This window comes from Apteryx mantelli, chromosome 5 (assembly GCF_036417845.1).
Source record: "Apteryx mantelli isolate bAptMan1 chromosome 5, bAptMan1.hap1, whole genome shotgun sequence".
NCBI classification, from domain to species: domain Eukaryota; kingdom Metazoa; phylum Chordata; class Aves; order Apterygiformes; family Apterygidae; genus Apteryx; species Apteryx mantelli.
In genome coordinates, this window is record NC_089982.1 from 41725393 (window position 1) to 41741909 (window position 16517).

Sequence of the window (16517 nt, forward strand, 5' to 3'; positions counted from 1 at the left end):
GCTTCAGACAGAGTTGTTAGATTCATTATTTCCATTCATCATCTCTTTTATTTCTGCATGTCCAGATGCACATTCTTGTTTCTATCGCTACAGCTCATGCCGTGTATTATACTTAGAAGTGATTAGTAAGAACTCCAAATCATTATTTACATTCATCATGAATATTTACAGAAAGCTAACAAATATTGCAGAAGGGCGCTTTTGAGAGTGGGTGAGACACTCAAGTGTCAGTCAGACTATTAATACCAAACTAACAAATGCAACAATTACTAATTTAAGTGACAACTTTTCAGAGGATGCTGGATTTATCCTAAGCCTCTCAAGTAACTTAAAGTTGCCATTCAGGCAAGCTGAGCTTTGAAACTCTCCTTTATTTTATACAGCATTACTGTAAAGAAGTCCAATTTACAAATAAAGCTAATGTAAAAACAGTAAGCAAAACAAAACAACAATGGTGATGTGCAAATTCAGTTGCCTCCTTAGAAATAAACAGAAGTATTAAATAAATGAATAAACTAAGTATTTGATTGTGGTGATACTCCACATCTATACAAAGCAATCTACACATACATCACACTTCCAGTGATCTTGGACTCACTAGGGTAAAGCAGACCAAGTGCAACCACATCTAAAGGCTGTACACAAGTCCACATTTGTAACTGTGGTAGCTTAAAATGGCCAAAGCAAAGTAAACATATCTACAAACAAAATATAGCTGAAAGCTTAATTTCAGAGTTTCATCAGAAAGTTTAATTAATTCCTCTAATTTTCTGTTTTGCTCCATTTTAGGAGGTCATGGCAAAGTTAGGTGGCAGATATTTACTTCCCCTCCTCTCTCCCCCTCCCCACTCCTCTCCTCCCAAAAAATGGTTTCTAAGTTACAGGGATACTCACTAATAGTTCTTTAGGAAATACAATATACACTACTGAACACACAGAGGAATGATCAAAACAACCAATTCTCTAATAAGATCCTTATTTTAGAAAAAATATATTTTTATTAAATGGTCAGAACTAATGTTATCACTATGATCCATTTGTACTAACTTACTATGTATTCCTTAATATGTTTATTTTATAAATTTCTTCTTTTTTTTTTTTTTCTTTTAGGTATTCGAAAACCTCCTTTCCAGGAACTAACAGGAGGTTTTTACATTGTACAATACTGATGGTATTTTGGACTGCGATTTTGTCTTTGTATGCTTCTTTTCCTGTATTTATTTATTTTTTAAATGATTGTTCTGTGAAACGTTTTCTCTGTATTTAGCACCGAAAGTATGATTACACAGCAAAATAAAAATGGACTGAGTTTTGCAAACATTTCATTTTAACTTCTTTTCTTTGTTTCTATTTATCTGCAAGCACGTGACTAAAAACATCAGGACTAAGGAGGTTGTTAAATACCACCTTTCTGTTCCTTATGAAAAGTTTTGATAACAAGCTATTAAATAGATCGTTATATTACTTACATTGATATCTTCCAAATCTAAGTTATTCAGAATGACATTGTTCCTCTTCCAGATGATGGGAGGTCTCAGAGCACCCTGAATCGCACAACTTAAGACAGCACTTTGTCCTACTGTTGCTGCAGTGGTGCTTATTTTTTGATCTTCTGGCAGACTCAGCTGAACCACCTCTGCAAAAGATATATTGTTTGTAAGGTTAATTAGCATGCAGTTTCACAAGGTTAATTAGCCTGCAGTTTTTGTACGCTAGTAATTTAAGGATTTTAATTGGAATTAAAGTAAAAAGAACTTCCAACAACGACAGGAAGGTTCAGAGTATTTTGAATAAAAGGTCAGCATGACATTTCAATTAAACTGACTGACAAGTATCACCTTATAAGAAGGAAAGCTCTTAACATGAATCTCAGAGGTAAGGCTATAATAACCATGACAGGCTATATCCAAAGATAGACAGTGGAAGTTATTTAACTGTTAGGGCAATGCAGTATAGTAGTTAGCATCTTCATCTGAACCGAAATGAGAGTATGGCTGTAGGAGTCATACATATGAGTTCATTTTCAGAAAAGTGAAAATGTGAATGAAGCTCAATGCCCAAAATATACAGGACAGAGAAGGAAATGAAAGGGATGATAAAGTGAATTCTGCTTTCATAATATAAAAGGAAGGTATTTGCTGAGGTCTCTTCACTGGTCTGCCAGTGTTTTTTGGTTTTTGCTTTTTTTGCCACTGTGTTGATGGCTTTCTTTCTTGATATAAGTGAGAACCCAGTTTTCTGATCAAACTGACATTACTCATCTCTTCTATTTCAGTCTCATGAGAACATGCATCACTCATAGTCCATCAAACACATTAGTTTATGTCATTTTCAGAAAACAATGTTAAAATAATTTCTTCTAATTTTCTCTAGTCAAACATGATTCCTCTTATAATTTGAGAAATCCAGAGCAAGAATAGTAAATAGTTATGGCACCTTAATAAATGTCTCCTAAATACCAAAAAACAAAGAAAAAAAAAGAGCACTTTATAATACAAATTCTCAAACTGCTGTATCTGCCAAGTAACAGTAGCAACAACTATGATGGAATATAGCACCTAGCACAACTACAGAGTACAACACCGTAAAATAGTTGAAGACAAACCTGAAGTAAATGTAGCACTTCACGTGAAATATCCTGAACTGTTTCAGTCCACCAATATTCACCACCTATTCTTTGCATTTGCTGTGCAGAACACAGTAGAATTCACTAGTGCTAATAATAAGCAATTTTACAAGCCCTTATAAGCCACTTTTGTTTTATTTGGTATTACCTAAAATACCCTACTATAAAATATCTGCAAATCAGTAAATGTAGAGGATGCACTTTCAAAAGTGTGTCACCAGGACGGAGGGGGGCTGAGAGGTGTCTGTTTGTTTTTTGTGGGTTTTTTTGGTAAGAAAGGTACATTGCTAACCCATTTAGAAGCAAAGACATTAAGAACACGTGCAAATAAATCTGTTCTGCATGGATATATGAGTAAGAAAAAATTCAATCAACATGAGAAATCTGAAACAATGTTTTCACATTCATAGCTAGTTCATGAAAAAATTCAATATTGCTCATGAAAGTACCTGACATTTCTAAAATTAATACCAGTGCAGTATAATCAAATTCACTAATATCTTGTGAGAATGAAGACTATTTTTGGTATGGTATTTGAAATATCAAAAAAAGTACAATTATAATACAAATTAGATTTCATAAGTAAAAAAATAAAGTCAACAAAATGACTGAACAAATTAAAATTCAGTATGAATAAATATAATGGTAAATACAGACTATACAACCTTTAAAGGAAAAGTACTTTAATTTTAATTTAATGAAGCCTTTGTCATACAATTTTGGAACAAATTTATTTCATGTAAAAGCAAGTTAACTATTTCAAAACTACTACCAGTAGAGAACTACTCCCAGCCCTTTCAACCTAACAGTATACAGAAAGTAAATCTTCCTCCATTTTTCATTGACTCTGGCATTTCATATAGCAAAAAAAAAAAAAAAAAAAAAAAAGGCATAGCTTCATGAACTACCTTTGTATGGCACCACAAACTGAAAACAAACTGAGCAAATAACAATAAGAAAAAAAGAAACTATGTGAGCATCCATGTCCACTTCAACCCAAGGAGAAAGATCTAGTTTTTCAGGTTCATCTTTTTTCATATTTTTGAATGCTCTTTCAAAAATTCTGACATGTGCAATAACAGTCTGATAATAAACGCTTTCTCTGATAATCCATACAGCAAACAGCTCTGATTGTAAAAGAAGGCCATTGCCATGTTGCACAAATCACTTGAACATTTACATGAAAAGGGGTATATGTTGATTTGATGACACTGCATAGACTTCCTTCTTGTGTAATTCACTGTATGTGAGGCTGAACAGCTGAGAGTTGTCTTTTTCCTTTAGGTAAGTCTGATTAAATAAAACATCTTAAAATTCTACCTTTGTAAGGATTTTGCTTTATTAGGCAGAAGAGGTATAGGAGTTGAAGGTGTTTCACATGATACTTGCCATGTAATGCACCCTTTTTACTTGACTTTCATAACCTTCTATAAAGAGCATCCAAATAACAATTCTTCAACTCAGCTGCTAGAGCGTCAAAAATCTCTGGTTATCTTATATTTCATTTTTAAAATTAACTACAAAAGGCATCATGTATCTATTCTCTGTTAATTACCAAATCAGTTTTGTGTAAGAGAGACATTAATCTTTTGATTATAGCAAAACAGCAACCTATGAACAAGCTAAGATCCTTTATTTTTTTTTTAGCCTCATAAAAGCAATACTTTGTAATTAACGCAATTAAAAAGCCAGTATATTTTGTTTAATGCTTTTTTTCCCCTCAATACAAGCATCAAAGAAGCATTTCAATAGCTTCAGGAAGCAAAGCTTTGTTGTTCTATAATTAAAGAATAAAATCCATGCCTCAATTTTGGAGTATGAGACAAAAAAGGCTTAATTTTTTCTTTTCCAGAAGGAATGTTCTACAACTCAAAACTCAGTAACACTGCCCACCAGACATGCACAAATGTGATCAGCTCATTTTTTTTCTAACTAGACACACTATGTGACAAAACTTATAACACTAGGAAAAGGAAATGTATAAATTGAATATTGTGCTGCTGTCTGGAGTTTCTAAGATGTACTGCATCCATCTGATGATTGATCGAAACCATTTTAGCTCCTACATCCCATTACAGGAGATGATTCTTCAGCAATGCTGTCACCTAGATTTCCTGAAACGTACCTGCATGAATTCTGAAAGATTCAAAACTCCTGGTAGACAATGACTGCCAACGCTAATATTTTGCTTCTTTATAGAATTCACTATGCAAAGATCTCAAAAGGAAGGTAAATATTATGAAAGTTAATTTATAGAGGGGTAATTATCTGCATTTTCCAAAGTCACTATTTAAGATATGATCATTGTTTCATGACTAAAATCAGCTTTTGTTATTGGACCCCCTATGAAAAATACTAGCCTTCACATGATAAATTGAGCTACCTAATTTAAAGTCTACTAGATTTTGAAGCCTTTTTGCAAATAATAAAAGTATTACTGTGAATGCCTGTACATAGAAGGCCAGTAACTGTCTATTATAGAAGCATTTATCATTTTTTAATCAAAACGCAACAGTAGGAAAGGGAATAGTTAACAAATGTAATGTTTAGTGTTTTCCCCCTTAACAAAGATGATATGCAGAAATCAAAGAGAGATAGAAGTATTACTATATTATTTTGTTGAAACTAATGGTTCATTTTTTTTTTTTTAACTGCTTTATATTTACTTGTAATCATAGCCTTGTCTTACAGAATAACACTCAGGAAGAAGCAAAAAGTAATAATAAAAAAGGAAAATGACAATACTAATTTTGCCAGAGGAATTCCCTAAAAATGATTTAATTAGTTCTCAGTCTTCAATATTATATATGTCAATATTCCATTTATAACTTCTATCATTTACCTCTATTGTACCAAACAAGCTAAATGCATAATTTCTTAAAGTTAAGCACAGTTGTCCCACCTGGAACCAATCAATGCACTGAAGTGTTACATATTTGTTAACAGTTATAAAAACAAACACTTTAATAAATATGCTAGATATGTTAAATATGCTATTTGTGTGTGCAGAGAAACCAGACCAAGACAGGGATGAGCCCCTCTTCATCAGTTCTAGAGGGCAAATTTGGCAGGAGGAGGAAAGTGCTTGCCAGTGCACAGATCCCTCGGGGCAGCAGCGCTCAGAGTCCAGGCGCTCTGACAGTCCCTTGGAAACAGAAGAGCTAGGCCCAGGAACTAAATAACACATGTACCATCTCTTCTTTCCTCCCCAAAAGAAATGAACCTGGTTCTGACAGTAAATTCTTTCTGCCAGGCAGTAACATTAAGTGTACGTAAGCAGTAGGTTTTAGCTTATAGTTTGCTCTTATCAGAAGTGTGAAAGGTCTACTAAGGTACACTATATGTATGAACTTGGTTGTGGCTCCTCCAGACACATCATTAGGTCAACAAAGATTTTGAGTTCTAAACCACAACAAATCACTGATGACAAAACAATCTGTTACTTTGTAACATTACATTTCATCTCATCTGAATAAATGTTAGAGGTTAGATACATCAGAAATAGTGAATGCAGAGTAAATGTTAAATGTTTGGAAGACATTTTATAACATTAACACTGGTCAGGAAAAAAGAACTCTTGCTGAAGAAGCTCAGAAATACTTGAGATGAAAAAATGCTACTGTTTTAAATACAAGACACTCCTGTGCTGTTGAGGGATGTACATCAGATGGTCGAAAAGCTTTGACAAATTTCATGGTTGCTACAGCCATTCTGCTAACTCTCCTACCCTCCATTCTCCCAAAAGTACAAAGCCAAGCTCTTTTGGTTCCTCCCCTTATACTTCTCCTTAATGATCTTTTCACTTTTACTAGATCCAGCTTGAATTCATCCTTCTTGAAAACAGATGAACTAGAACTGCACACAACATTTTGGATGAAAAATGTGCAATGTATTAGCCGATTCATATCTTTTATTGAAAGACTTCAATCAATACATGCGAAGAATGCAATTGCCATTTTCACATTTTCCTCATCTGGCACCTCACATTCACCCTGTGACTGACAAGTCCACACAGTTCTCTCCTCTTCTGCTGTTTCCAGTAGATGAATTCTCAGCTTGAAGTAGAATTTCTTACTATTAACTAAGTATAAGATCTGGTACTTTGTAACATTATATTTCATCTCATTTTTACTGTGCCAGATTTAAAGGTTGTGAATTCCTCTACTATAAAAATCCAATATTTTTCCTGTATTGATGATGACTTCCAAATCTTGGTTTTCGAAGACTTCTCTTGCCTTTTTTTTTTTTTTTTTTTTTTTTGGTCAAGGTATTAGTGAAAGTATTAAATAAGTTTGCTTTCCAGATGAACACTGGAAAATTTCACTAAGAACTTCTTTCCAAAGTGATATTTCCCCACTTTGGGGAAAACTTTCCCCACTTATTTCCCCCATATCACCTCCCTTTTAACCAGCTCCTTATTCTCTACTAATGCTCAGTGTTTTAGTTGACTCAGCAGGTTCTCAGGTGACATCACACCAAGTGCTTTGCCGAAACTGATCAAAATAGTTCATTTCTCATCGCTTCTTTCTGGTTATCTAGAAACTCTGTTAGACACTTGCTTTTGTTTGTCCTTCAGTTAAAATTCAGTCAGTTTAAGATCACTTGATGCAAGGTTATTTTCAAAGCTATTTTTCTAAATATTTTTCTGATACAGATATTTTCTTGATGTCTTTATAAAGTAACCTAAGAACTTACTGAAACCGAGTGCAAAACATTATCACCTCTTACTGAATCAGCAAAGAAATTGGTCAATTATCATATGCTGCCTTTTTGTTTGTTTTGCTTTGCAATACATTGTATCATTGATACACCTTACTACTACATCATGGTTACCTTTGTTTCTAGGCTTATAATACTGTCTCTCTCTCTCTCTCAGGTCCCAGAGATCAGGAATTTTTGGAACCTATAAACAATGAATTTAAAGAAACAACCTTCCCCAAATAATTTACAACCTAAAATACATTAATAGTTACCCAGTGACTGGGTGCTCCTGTATGCATTTATAAAGCTTTTAGCTCTGCATGCTGGTGACTTTAGGAAGATTTTACAAATAAATATAACATAAATACTTCTGAGGAAGATATTTCAATATTGCAAGTGATGATCAATTATCAAACGCTGATAGAGCATCAGTGGTCCAGTTCTCTTCATTTGTCACATGTTTAGTAACCAAGCTACGGAAAACAGGGAAAAGGATTTTTTAAAGCTGGCATTTCATGAAAATATCCCAGCAGTAACAGGATAAATCAATAATGAAACATTACTTCAGTCATTATTTCTTCAAGCATCATACATCCTGGGTTGTCTTTCTTTGTGTAGTTAAGCTATATGAATACTCTTGCAAGCTAGCAGATGAAACAATATCATTATATTTTTAAAGCATATCAGCAAAAGAGTAGTGCTAGAGAAAAAAAAAAGATAGCAATAGTTGTGTGATGCTTTGATCCACCTATTTGTTTTCTTAAAAATCGGACAATGAGCTTCTGCCCATAACATGGAACATTCTGTGATGATCTAAAATGAGTTTGTTTATAAAAAGAGCTGGTACACTTGAAATTTTTTTAGTTTTCTGAAAAAGATAAAGAATAGGTGGTATAATTTGGGGTATTTCAGATCTCTCCCTATACATGAAAAAATCACATCTCTAACTCCCTTTATGGCCCAATACAGTCTGCAGGCACTGAACATAATTACAAAACCCATTATCTTACGGTACTAGATCAGGCTAATAGAGGGGGAAATGTCAATTACATATGAAATTTCATATGGGATTGAATAACTGGTTTCTTATGACCAATTTCTTATGACCAGCCACTAGACCACTTTGAATAAAAGTTTTCAAAAGATAAGTAGTACATGAAAATGTTGTATTTGGACTTTATATATCACATAATAATTGATTACCTATTGAAGGGAGGAAGACCTTATATAATTGTAGACTGTTTGGATTAATTAAATTCCACTAACAAATGTATAATTTGAGCCTTCTCATCTACTTATGTAAGTTTTATGTATTTATTCACAGCAGCCGCAAAACACTTTTTTGTCTAAACTAATGAACATTATGCAGACTGGTACTCACTATCTAAAATTAAGACTGCGTTAAGCCTGTATTTATTTTGTTTGCCTATTTAGAATGTAATTTAAAAGCAATCAACTTTTAAAACCAAGCAAAGAAGCCTTTTGTCTATGGCTTACAGTATGCTTTAAGCTTAAGGGATAGCATATAAAATCTAGCACAAAGAATCCAAAATGAGTGCTTTTAGAGGATAAATTTTTGCCTTTTGTTTTGCTACAGTTAACTGCCAGATCTTTTTTCAAAAAGTACCCTGCAATTACAGGGTATTTACAGCTACTGCTTTTCAACAGGATATGAAACGTTTGTTCTTGGCTCAGTTTCCAAGGTCATAAAAACCTATAATACACTTAAAGTAATTAACACAATTAAATAATGCTTAGAACCTCCTAGTCTAGACATAATACTTTAAAAGAACTTGAAAAGATGAAAAATAAAGAACAAAAAATTCCATAAAAATAGAAAGGATGTGAAATTTGAGACAAAATGCTTACTACTAGGAATTTTCTGACCAGTATTTTTCAGAAATGTCATATCAACAGATTCAAAGGCCTTGAAATCAATCAACAGCTGGATGTATTCCACCAACAGAAAATGCCAAATAAAGAAAGTTCTCAACAAACACCATCAGGTGTTAATTATTTCAGTTAACTGAGAAAAACATGGATTTACTGCCATTTAGCTGTGGCAAGTCTTACCACGACATTACTTGATAGCTTCAAATAGCTAAAATGCAAATATTTAATGTGTCTTTTCCTCCTCTGATGTCAAGGCTACCTTCTCAAAATGATGTAACAAGAGCTTTTTCATCAGCTTCACTTTACTCTTCTTTTAAACCAATTTATAAATCAGCATCAGTGGCATGACTAGTTTTGTCAGCTTAGCAATTAAATGATGCAAAAAGAGTTTAATGTTTTCATATAGCTCAGACTAGTTTTAGCATGTTAGGCTGAAGAAAGCATGCCGAATTTCATTTTACAGTGCAATGAAACTACCGAAAGAAGAAATTGTCTTTATCACAAACTTTTTTTTTTCCCTATAAACTTAGGGCAAGACACAGTGCATCTGAAAATAAACATTTATACTTCAAATAAAGGAAAAAAACAAAGACTGGAAGGCCAGAACTAAATCTGTCCGGAGGCTGTATTTCAATAGCTAGCACATCTTAATTGTTTCATCTAAAGGAAGATTTTTAAAGTTACTTTATTAAATCAAGAGGCTTTAATGTAAGCATGAAAGTGATTTTTCTACAGAAAAATATACTATTATTTCCAAATAATATCTTCTTTGTCAATCCATTTACCACAACAGCACAGCAGCACAGAGACAGTACAAAATAGTATATAGAGCACTGATGACCCTGAAGAATTCCTGCTCAAGCAGAATTTATATTTCTCAACTAAAAATCGATCCACATGAAGAATTCATGTTAGAATAAGTAGATGCAATGTTCCAAAATTTGCTAAGCTTATTATTTATTAGTATATAAAAACTGGACATAGCAATACTATTTTTCCTTAAAGAGTACAGTGAATATATACTGTTCCATACTGATATTTCCATGTGGAAATCAATTTGATGTTTCATAACATCAGAGTGGTTTTCCAAAGCCAAGCAACACAGGAGACTGAATAAAGAGGAGAACAACTACCTTACAGGATCATATATGGATAAGTCTCAGGTTGCAAATGTATTTCCTGCTTTGAATTTGTCCTAAACAAATTATTCTCATACCTAGTTGAAAGTTTCAGTATGAAAAGTGAGGTACCATTGTTCCTGAATGGTTTTTCTTTAGGTAGGATGCCAGCAAAGGGATCTTTTTCAAAAGCTAAACTCTCTATTCATTAAATTAAAGCCAAAGAACCTTATTTCTGCTGACTGAAAAAAATGATACTGATTATGAAGTGAGGCAGTTTCCTTCCTAAATCTGAAACAATAAAAAATAACAAAAATGGCTTAAAATATGGAGAAAATTTAAGGAAAGCATGGTGCAGTACTTTCATAATCAAAGTGCTGAAAAACATCAATATTTAGAAATCTGAGAAACCTGTTAAAAAACAAGAGATCTGTTCTCATAATGCATTTAACCAAACAAAAAATACATAAGTAACTTTTTCATTACTACATAATATTTCAGCTGCAGTGCTTGTATTAAAACTGAGGAGGTCCTATTTCCAGTGTTATGGCCAGCTCAGCAGAGGTTTCCACTGTTCTATTACTGTAACAACAAAAGCTCTTAACAGGCTTATCACATTAATTAAAATATACTCATCTTTCATTTTGCTGACAAGAGATTTGAAAGTCATTTTGTTGACAATTACAGTTAATATTAGAATAGCTCATGTTTTTATGAACATCTGTACAAATCAATTCCATAAATTAATATAAACAATAAAAAAGCACAAACCTGTCTGCAAATGAGCTTTATTTTTAATGCTGGCCAATAAGATATAATAAAAGGTGATTTATAGATCATGCAAGGCAACATTTATTTCATGGAGAAACTTTCTTGGAAAGATAAACATTATGCAAAAACCTACAGTTTCTATTTCTGTTTCCATATCTGGAATGCAGTGTTCTTTATTCAGATACCTAGGAACATTAAGAATGTTTCAGGTTTTAAAAATAAGGATAAATAAAGTAAAATATCTCAACTGACTTCATTTAGTGAATTTAGCATCAAATACCTATATTAACTGAAACTGTAATAGCTTTCATCTTCTGATTGTATTATCATCAAAATGATCACATGAGCAGATTTCCAAACAAAAGGTATCACTGCTGAAGTAAGCAAAAGAACTAAATAAACTATAGAAGATTATATTTTACACAAGTATAAAGATGCACGCAGTAATAAAGTCTTTACAATTAAAGCGAAGGTCAATTTTTTTTTTTAAACAGTTTTCTTTGTTCAGTGCTAATGCCAGCTTTTCCTGGGATAGAAACAGAGCATGCTCCAGAGACATGCATTTAGGAAAAAAAAATATATATATATACACACACATACGCTGTCTTTTAATTGTGTTAATTACAAAGTATTGCTTTTACGAGGCTAAAAAACAAACCAATAAAGGATCTTAGCTTGTTCAAAAGTTGGTGTTTTGCTAAATCAAAAGATTAATGTCTCTCTTATATGTAACAAATTTGGCAATTACAAGAGAATAGATGATGTGATGCTTTTGGTAGTTTATTTAAAAAAGAAAGATAAAGTAACTAAAAAGAACCAATGCAGGATCTTAGCTTGTTCGTAGGTTAACTATTTATATATTTTAAAGTTTTGTTATGCAATTTGAACACAACTTGCTTCAGCTTTGGTTCATTCTCCATCATGTTCTGTTCTAGAAAATTCTTTTCAACTAAACTACTGAAGGTAACTCACCACATGGTCATCTTTTTATTAACTTAATTAGACCGAGGCCTTTATGTCTCTCATTGGAAGGCACTTCCCCAAGTAATTTTTACAGATACCTTCTATGTCTTCGCCATTTTTCAACAATGTATTTGTAAGTTTGGTTTTCAGAACGCTGCACCACATCGTCCTACAAAAATAAGCCGTGAAGGAAGTTGCATCTCCTAAACCCAAAGCCACCAATATAGAGGTTATGTAATGCTTCAGAGGCCTCTAGTATCAACACTGGGTGCCTAAATTACCAAAGGAAGACTTTGGTAATTTATAGACAATTTAAAGACAAAATATCATATCAGAGAACCAATAGCATCATAATTAACCATTTAACTTCCAGTGAGCACAGTCCCAATACAACAGTGTCCTTTCTCATGTTAAATTAAAGTCAATGCTTTGTTCTTTATGTTGCAATCTTAACATGAAACACAGCAACCATTACAGTATCTGTGAAGGTATTCATTCCACCACAAAATATACTGACCCTGAAGAAAGTGATGGGGGTGGAAATACAAAGATCTGGTTCCTTGATCACCCTTATGCAATAAAAAATGGAAAAACTATTTCAAAAAAATTTTTATGTTTAATATTTTAGTGTAATCAAAGGAACAAAATACAATCTGATATTCTAAGAGAGTATTAACAATCTGACTAGGACTTGCTTCAGTTTTATAGCATAACCAAGCACGGAAAGCCACGTTCAGTTCGGTATCAAGGGTCTGCAGCCCTTGGGGTGACAGGAGCTTTGAACTTCGAGGAAGAAATGCATTCATCCCTAATGGGAGAAAAGCAGCTGCTTCCTGTCAGGCAGCAGTGACTTTTCTGACTAAGTACAACGTAACAGACATGGGCTTTTCAGAGAGACCTGTCCAGGCGTTCAACCTCCTATAATAGGATGATGGCTTCTGCCACATGCTTTCAAAAAAACTGGGCTGAAGTTACAGTAGGGACTCAGTATTCTGTCAATGAAAAACCACATTTTAAGAGCTGCTTTCAAGTGGGCTGCTTTGTACTGACAATTTTCCTATTCAAATGCTTTGCATATGTCTTATGAAGAGGTAAAATGATCTGGACAAGCAGGGGAAAAAGGATAACTCTATCCCATAAAAATATAGATTTCCCAAACTACATTTTGTTTGAGAAGTAATTTTTTGCACAACACTCCTTTCTTCACTCTTCTTTACATGACAGGAATGCATGATGCCTTAGGAAAATGTGAGGTGACTTTCCTGCTCCTTGCAACCCTATCTCAAATCCTTTGAAGAAAGCTTCATGAAGGGAAGTCTATCAAGTTTTATTCTTTCCTGCTTGAACTTTTCCTTCTCTCCTGTATCATTAACTCTTTCTTGGTTCTTGTGTACCAGTCTATCCCCAAGGCACACAGAAGTAACTCCAAATGTAGAGGCACAGACAGACTACTGAAGCCTTCTGGAACCTGTTTTTGTAGGTCACAGAAACACAAAAAAAAGAAACTGTATTCAACAACAACGGTCTTCTGCTAAAAAACAACCAGGGAATTTTTTGAATTATGTGCTAACAAATGGCTTCTGCTGAGAGCACCTGTACTAAGAAAAAAATAAAAAAAATCTGTGTATTAAGGTCTTACTTTGAAACAAGTAACATCCATGACTACTTCATTTTGATTCTCAGACTGCATCGTGACTGAAGAGAATGATTAATGGTCTATATCATACATGCAATAGGAAACATATCAGAATTCTGGTAAGAAACTGTACTTTCTCCTAAATTTCGAAATATATGAATATTATTTTTGCTTGCTCTCTTCACTACTTGAGATTTAAGAAAGTTTACTGCACCCAGTCTAAAAATAAGAGCAAATCTTTAGCTTGTAAACATGCATCTAAATTCAGTACTTCATATCTGATTTAGACCAAATGAAAATCTATCTGATTTTTCTCTCAGAATTCTGTTTATAAAGGTGTCAAATTCATCAGGAATTGAAGACGCTTCTGTAATAAAACAGAGATGGACTTCACCTGAACTAAAAGAAAAACAAGGTGCCATATAAATCCAAGAGATTAGAAATTCAAAAGCTGTAGAGTGGAAAGCGACATGGAAAAGCATTTTTTAGGGCTGCTCAGGATGCAGAAATTAAAATTTTGTATCTGTAGGTGATGAACATGTTAGAGGATTTCAAATAGGATATGCAGCAGAAATGAACTGCAATTTAACTGGTGTGCCAAAGTAGGAACCAAAGAGTGGTACACATGCTCCTACACAAATACACATAGTCTAAGATTAAAGACAGAAATGCCCTACCCTAAACAAATATACTGGTTTATTAGGCACATCAGAAGTCTGGTAGAATGAAAACAACCACAGGAACACTGTGCTATAGGAAAGTCAAAGCAGTTTGAAGTGGTAAGACTGAATGCAGACTGTGAGGAGAAGCTGAAGGACCTTATGAGACTGAGAAGCTGAGCAATAAAATGGTAAATAAATTGTATGAAAATAAAAGTGTTACACAAGCGGAAAAACAATCTTAACTTTGCATCTAAAACAATGGGCTGTAAGTTGACTCCTCAGGAGTGAAGATAGATAGTTCCATAGACTTTGTCCTCTAGCAGTCAAAAATTCAAATCAAAGTTAAGAATTACTATGAAAGGAATTGAGAGCAAACAAAAAACATAAGTTTGCCCCTATATAAATCCATGGCTTGTCCACATGAATAATACATGCAGCTCTGGGTCCTCTGCTAAGGAACTAACAGAACTGGCAAAGATTCAGAGAAAAACAGCAAGCATAATAAGGGTATAGAAGAGTTTAAATATGAAAAATGACTAAGTAGGCTGGGATTTTTAATCTTCAAAACAGGTTTTACAAAATCATGACTGTCATGGAGATGCTTGAAAAGGTATTGATTGTTCATTATTTCTTCTAATACTGGAAGGCCATCAAATTAAGCAAATGGGAGTCAGGTTCAAAACAAATGATAGTAGGTTTCAACTTTCAGGCAATAGAGCTAAAGATCTCTTATCTAAAGGACATTACAGATTTAAGAAGCTTACATGCTCAGGAGAGACTGAACATGCACTTGGAAGAGTATGAGGGAAGCATCATGTCCTATTCTTATTCTTCTCTAGGCATCAATTTAAATCCATGGTTGAGAGAAAGTACCGGGCCAGCTGGATCTTAGTCTGAACCGGTACCACAACTCTTACATTCTAAAGACATGCTTCTTGATTTTACATGGAATTTACCCAGCAAATCTGATTTCTGAATTTTCCTTATAGTGCTTACATGCTCTAGTTTTAAGAGAGAGAACTGTAAGTATTTGACCCCCCCCAATTAAATTAAAAGTATATTAATTGTAATACAGCTTAATTAATAAACAGTATGTGCTATCTTCCAATCAGATTATCCTGGATTACTCAATAAGTAAATTAATCTTCTGATATTTCTAATTGTTCTTAACAGAGGGGTCTTTGGATGTCAAAGCATTTTTCTGCATTTTTTTCCCCACACATTACAAATACTTGCTTTAAGAAAATGAAATGTGAATGATGGCAATGCAGACTTTGAAAATCGTTAATATTTTTTACTAATATCTAAGTCACAAGTTGATAAAACTAAAACAAAATTGCACAGCTCATCATATATGTGTTTAATTGCCACTGTTACTTTAATTAAATCAATTTTAGCTGTGATGTACATTGACTCAAACTGCTCCTTGAGACCTAATGTTTTTCACAAGTTGCCTGCACAGAGTATAGCATTTGACAGTCCTCAAGTTATGAATGATTGCCAAAAAGACTATAATGATTCACTTAAGTCTTTATAAAAATCAATAAAACATATACTTTCACTTGCTAGGATCATTACTTCGCTTGCGCTAGGATCATTATAAAATAGTTCAGAAGCATTGTTCATGGAAATACGAGAAGTCATTGATTATTTAAGACTCCCTTGTCATCATATACAGAAATGTAGAATGTGTCTATGCAGCTGTGGGCTGCATCTCATTTGACATATCACGCTAGATGTATCTCATTTGATATATCACACTAGGTCAAGAATTACCAGTATTGTAGCGCTAGCTGCACTGACTGAAAACACAAATATTTAACTGAGTTTTTCAAGCAACTATCCTATCACTGTTACATAGATAATAGATACTAGATAGACAGTTGTAGGTGGAGGATAGTTGGAGAATTGCTTTATGGACTGACTGTAATATCTGCAGCAAAGATACAATCTCTGCAGAGTATTTCCATTAAAAACAACAACATAAGATTAACTCTAATCCTTAACTCATTTCCATACATTTCACTTTGGAATGAGAGTATGTGTTATGTGCAAACTTTTCCAAGAAGAGGTACAGGAAAGGAATAATGGCTTTTGCGAATAAAAAATGTGCACAGAAAAATGACCTCTACAATTGGATGCTGTAC

General features: G+C 33.6%; 1 protein-coding gene across 1 annotated transcript in view; it reads right to left on the minus strand.

Annotated features, from left to right (window-relative positions):
* FSTL5 (follistatin like 5) overlaps nt 1-16517 on the minus strand; it is a 330597-nt gene that overhangs the window by 97766 nt on the left and 216314 nt on the right. The window contains exon 7 of the mRNA XM_013951578.2: nt 1470-1636. Within this exon, the coding sequence (XP_013807032.1) occupies nt 1470-1636 (167 nt within the window). The remainder of the gene's footprint in view (nt 1-1469; nt 1637-16517) is intronic.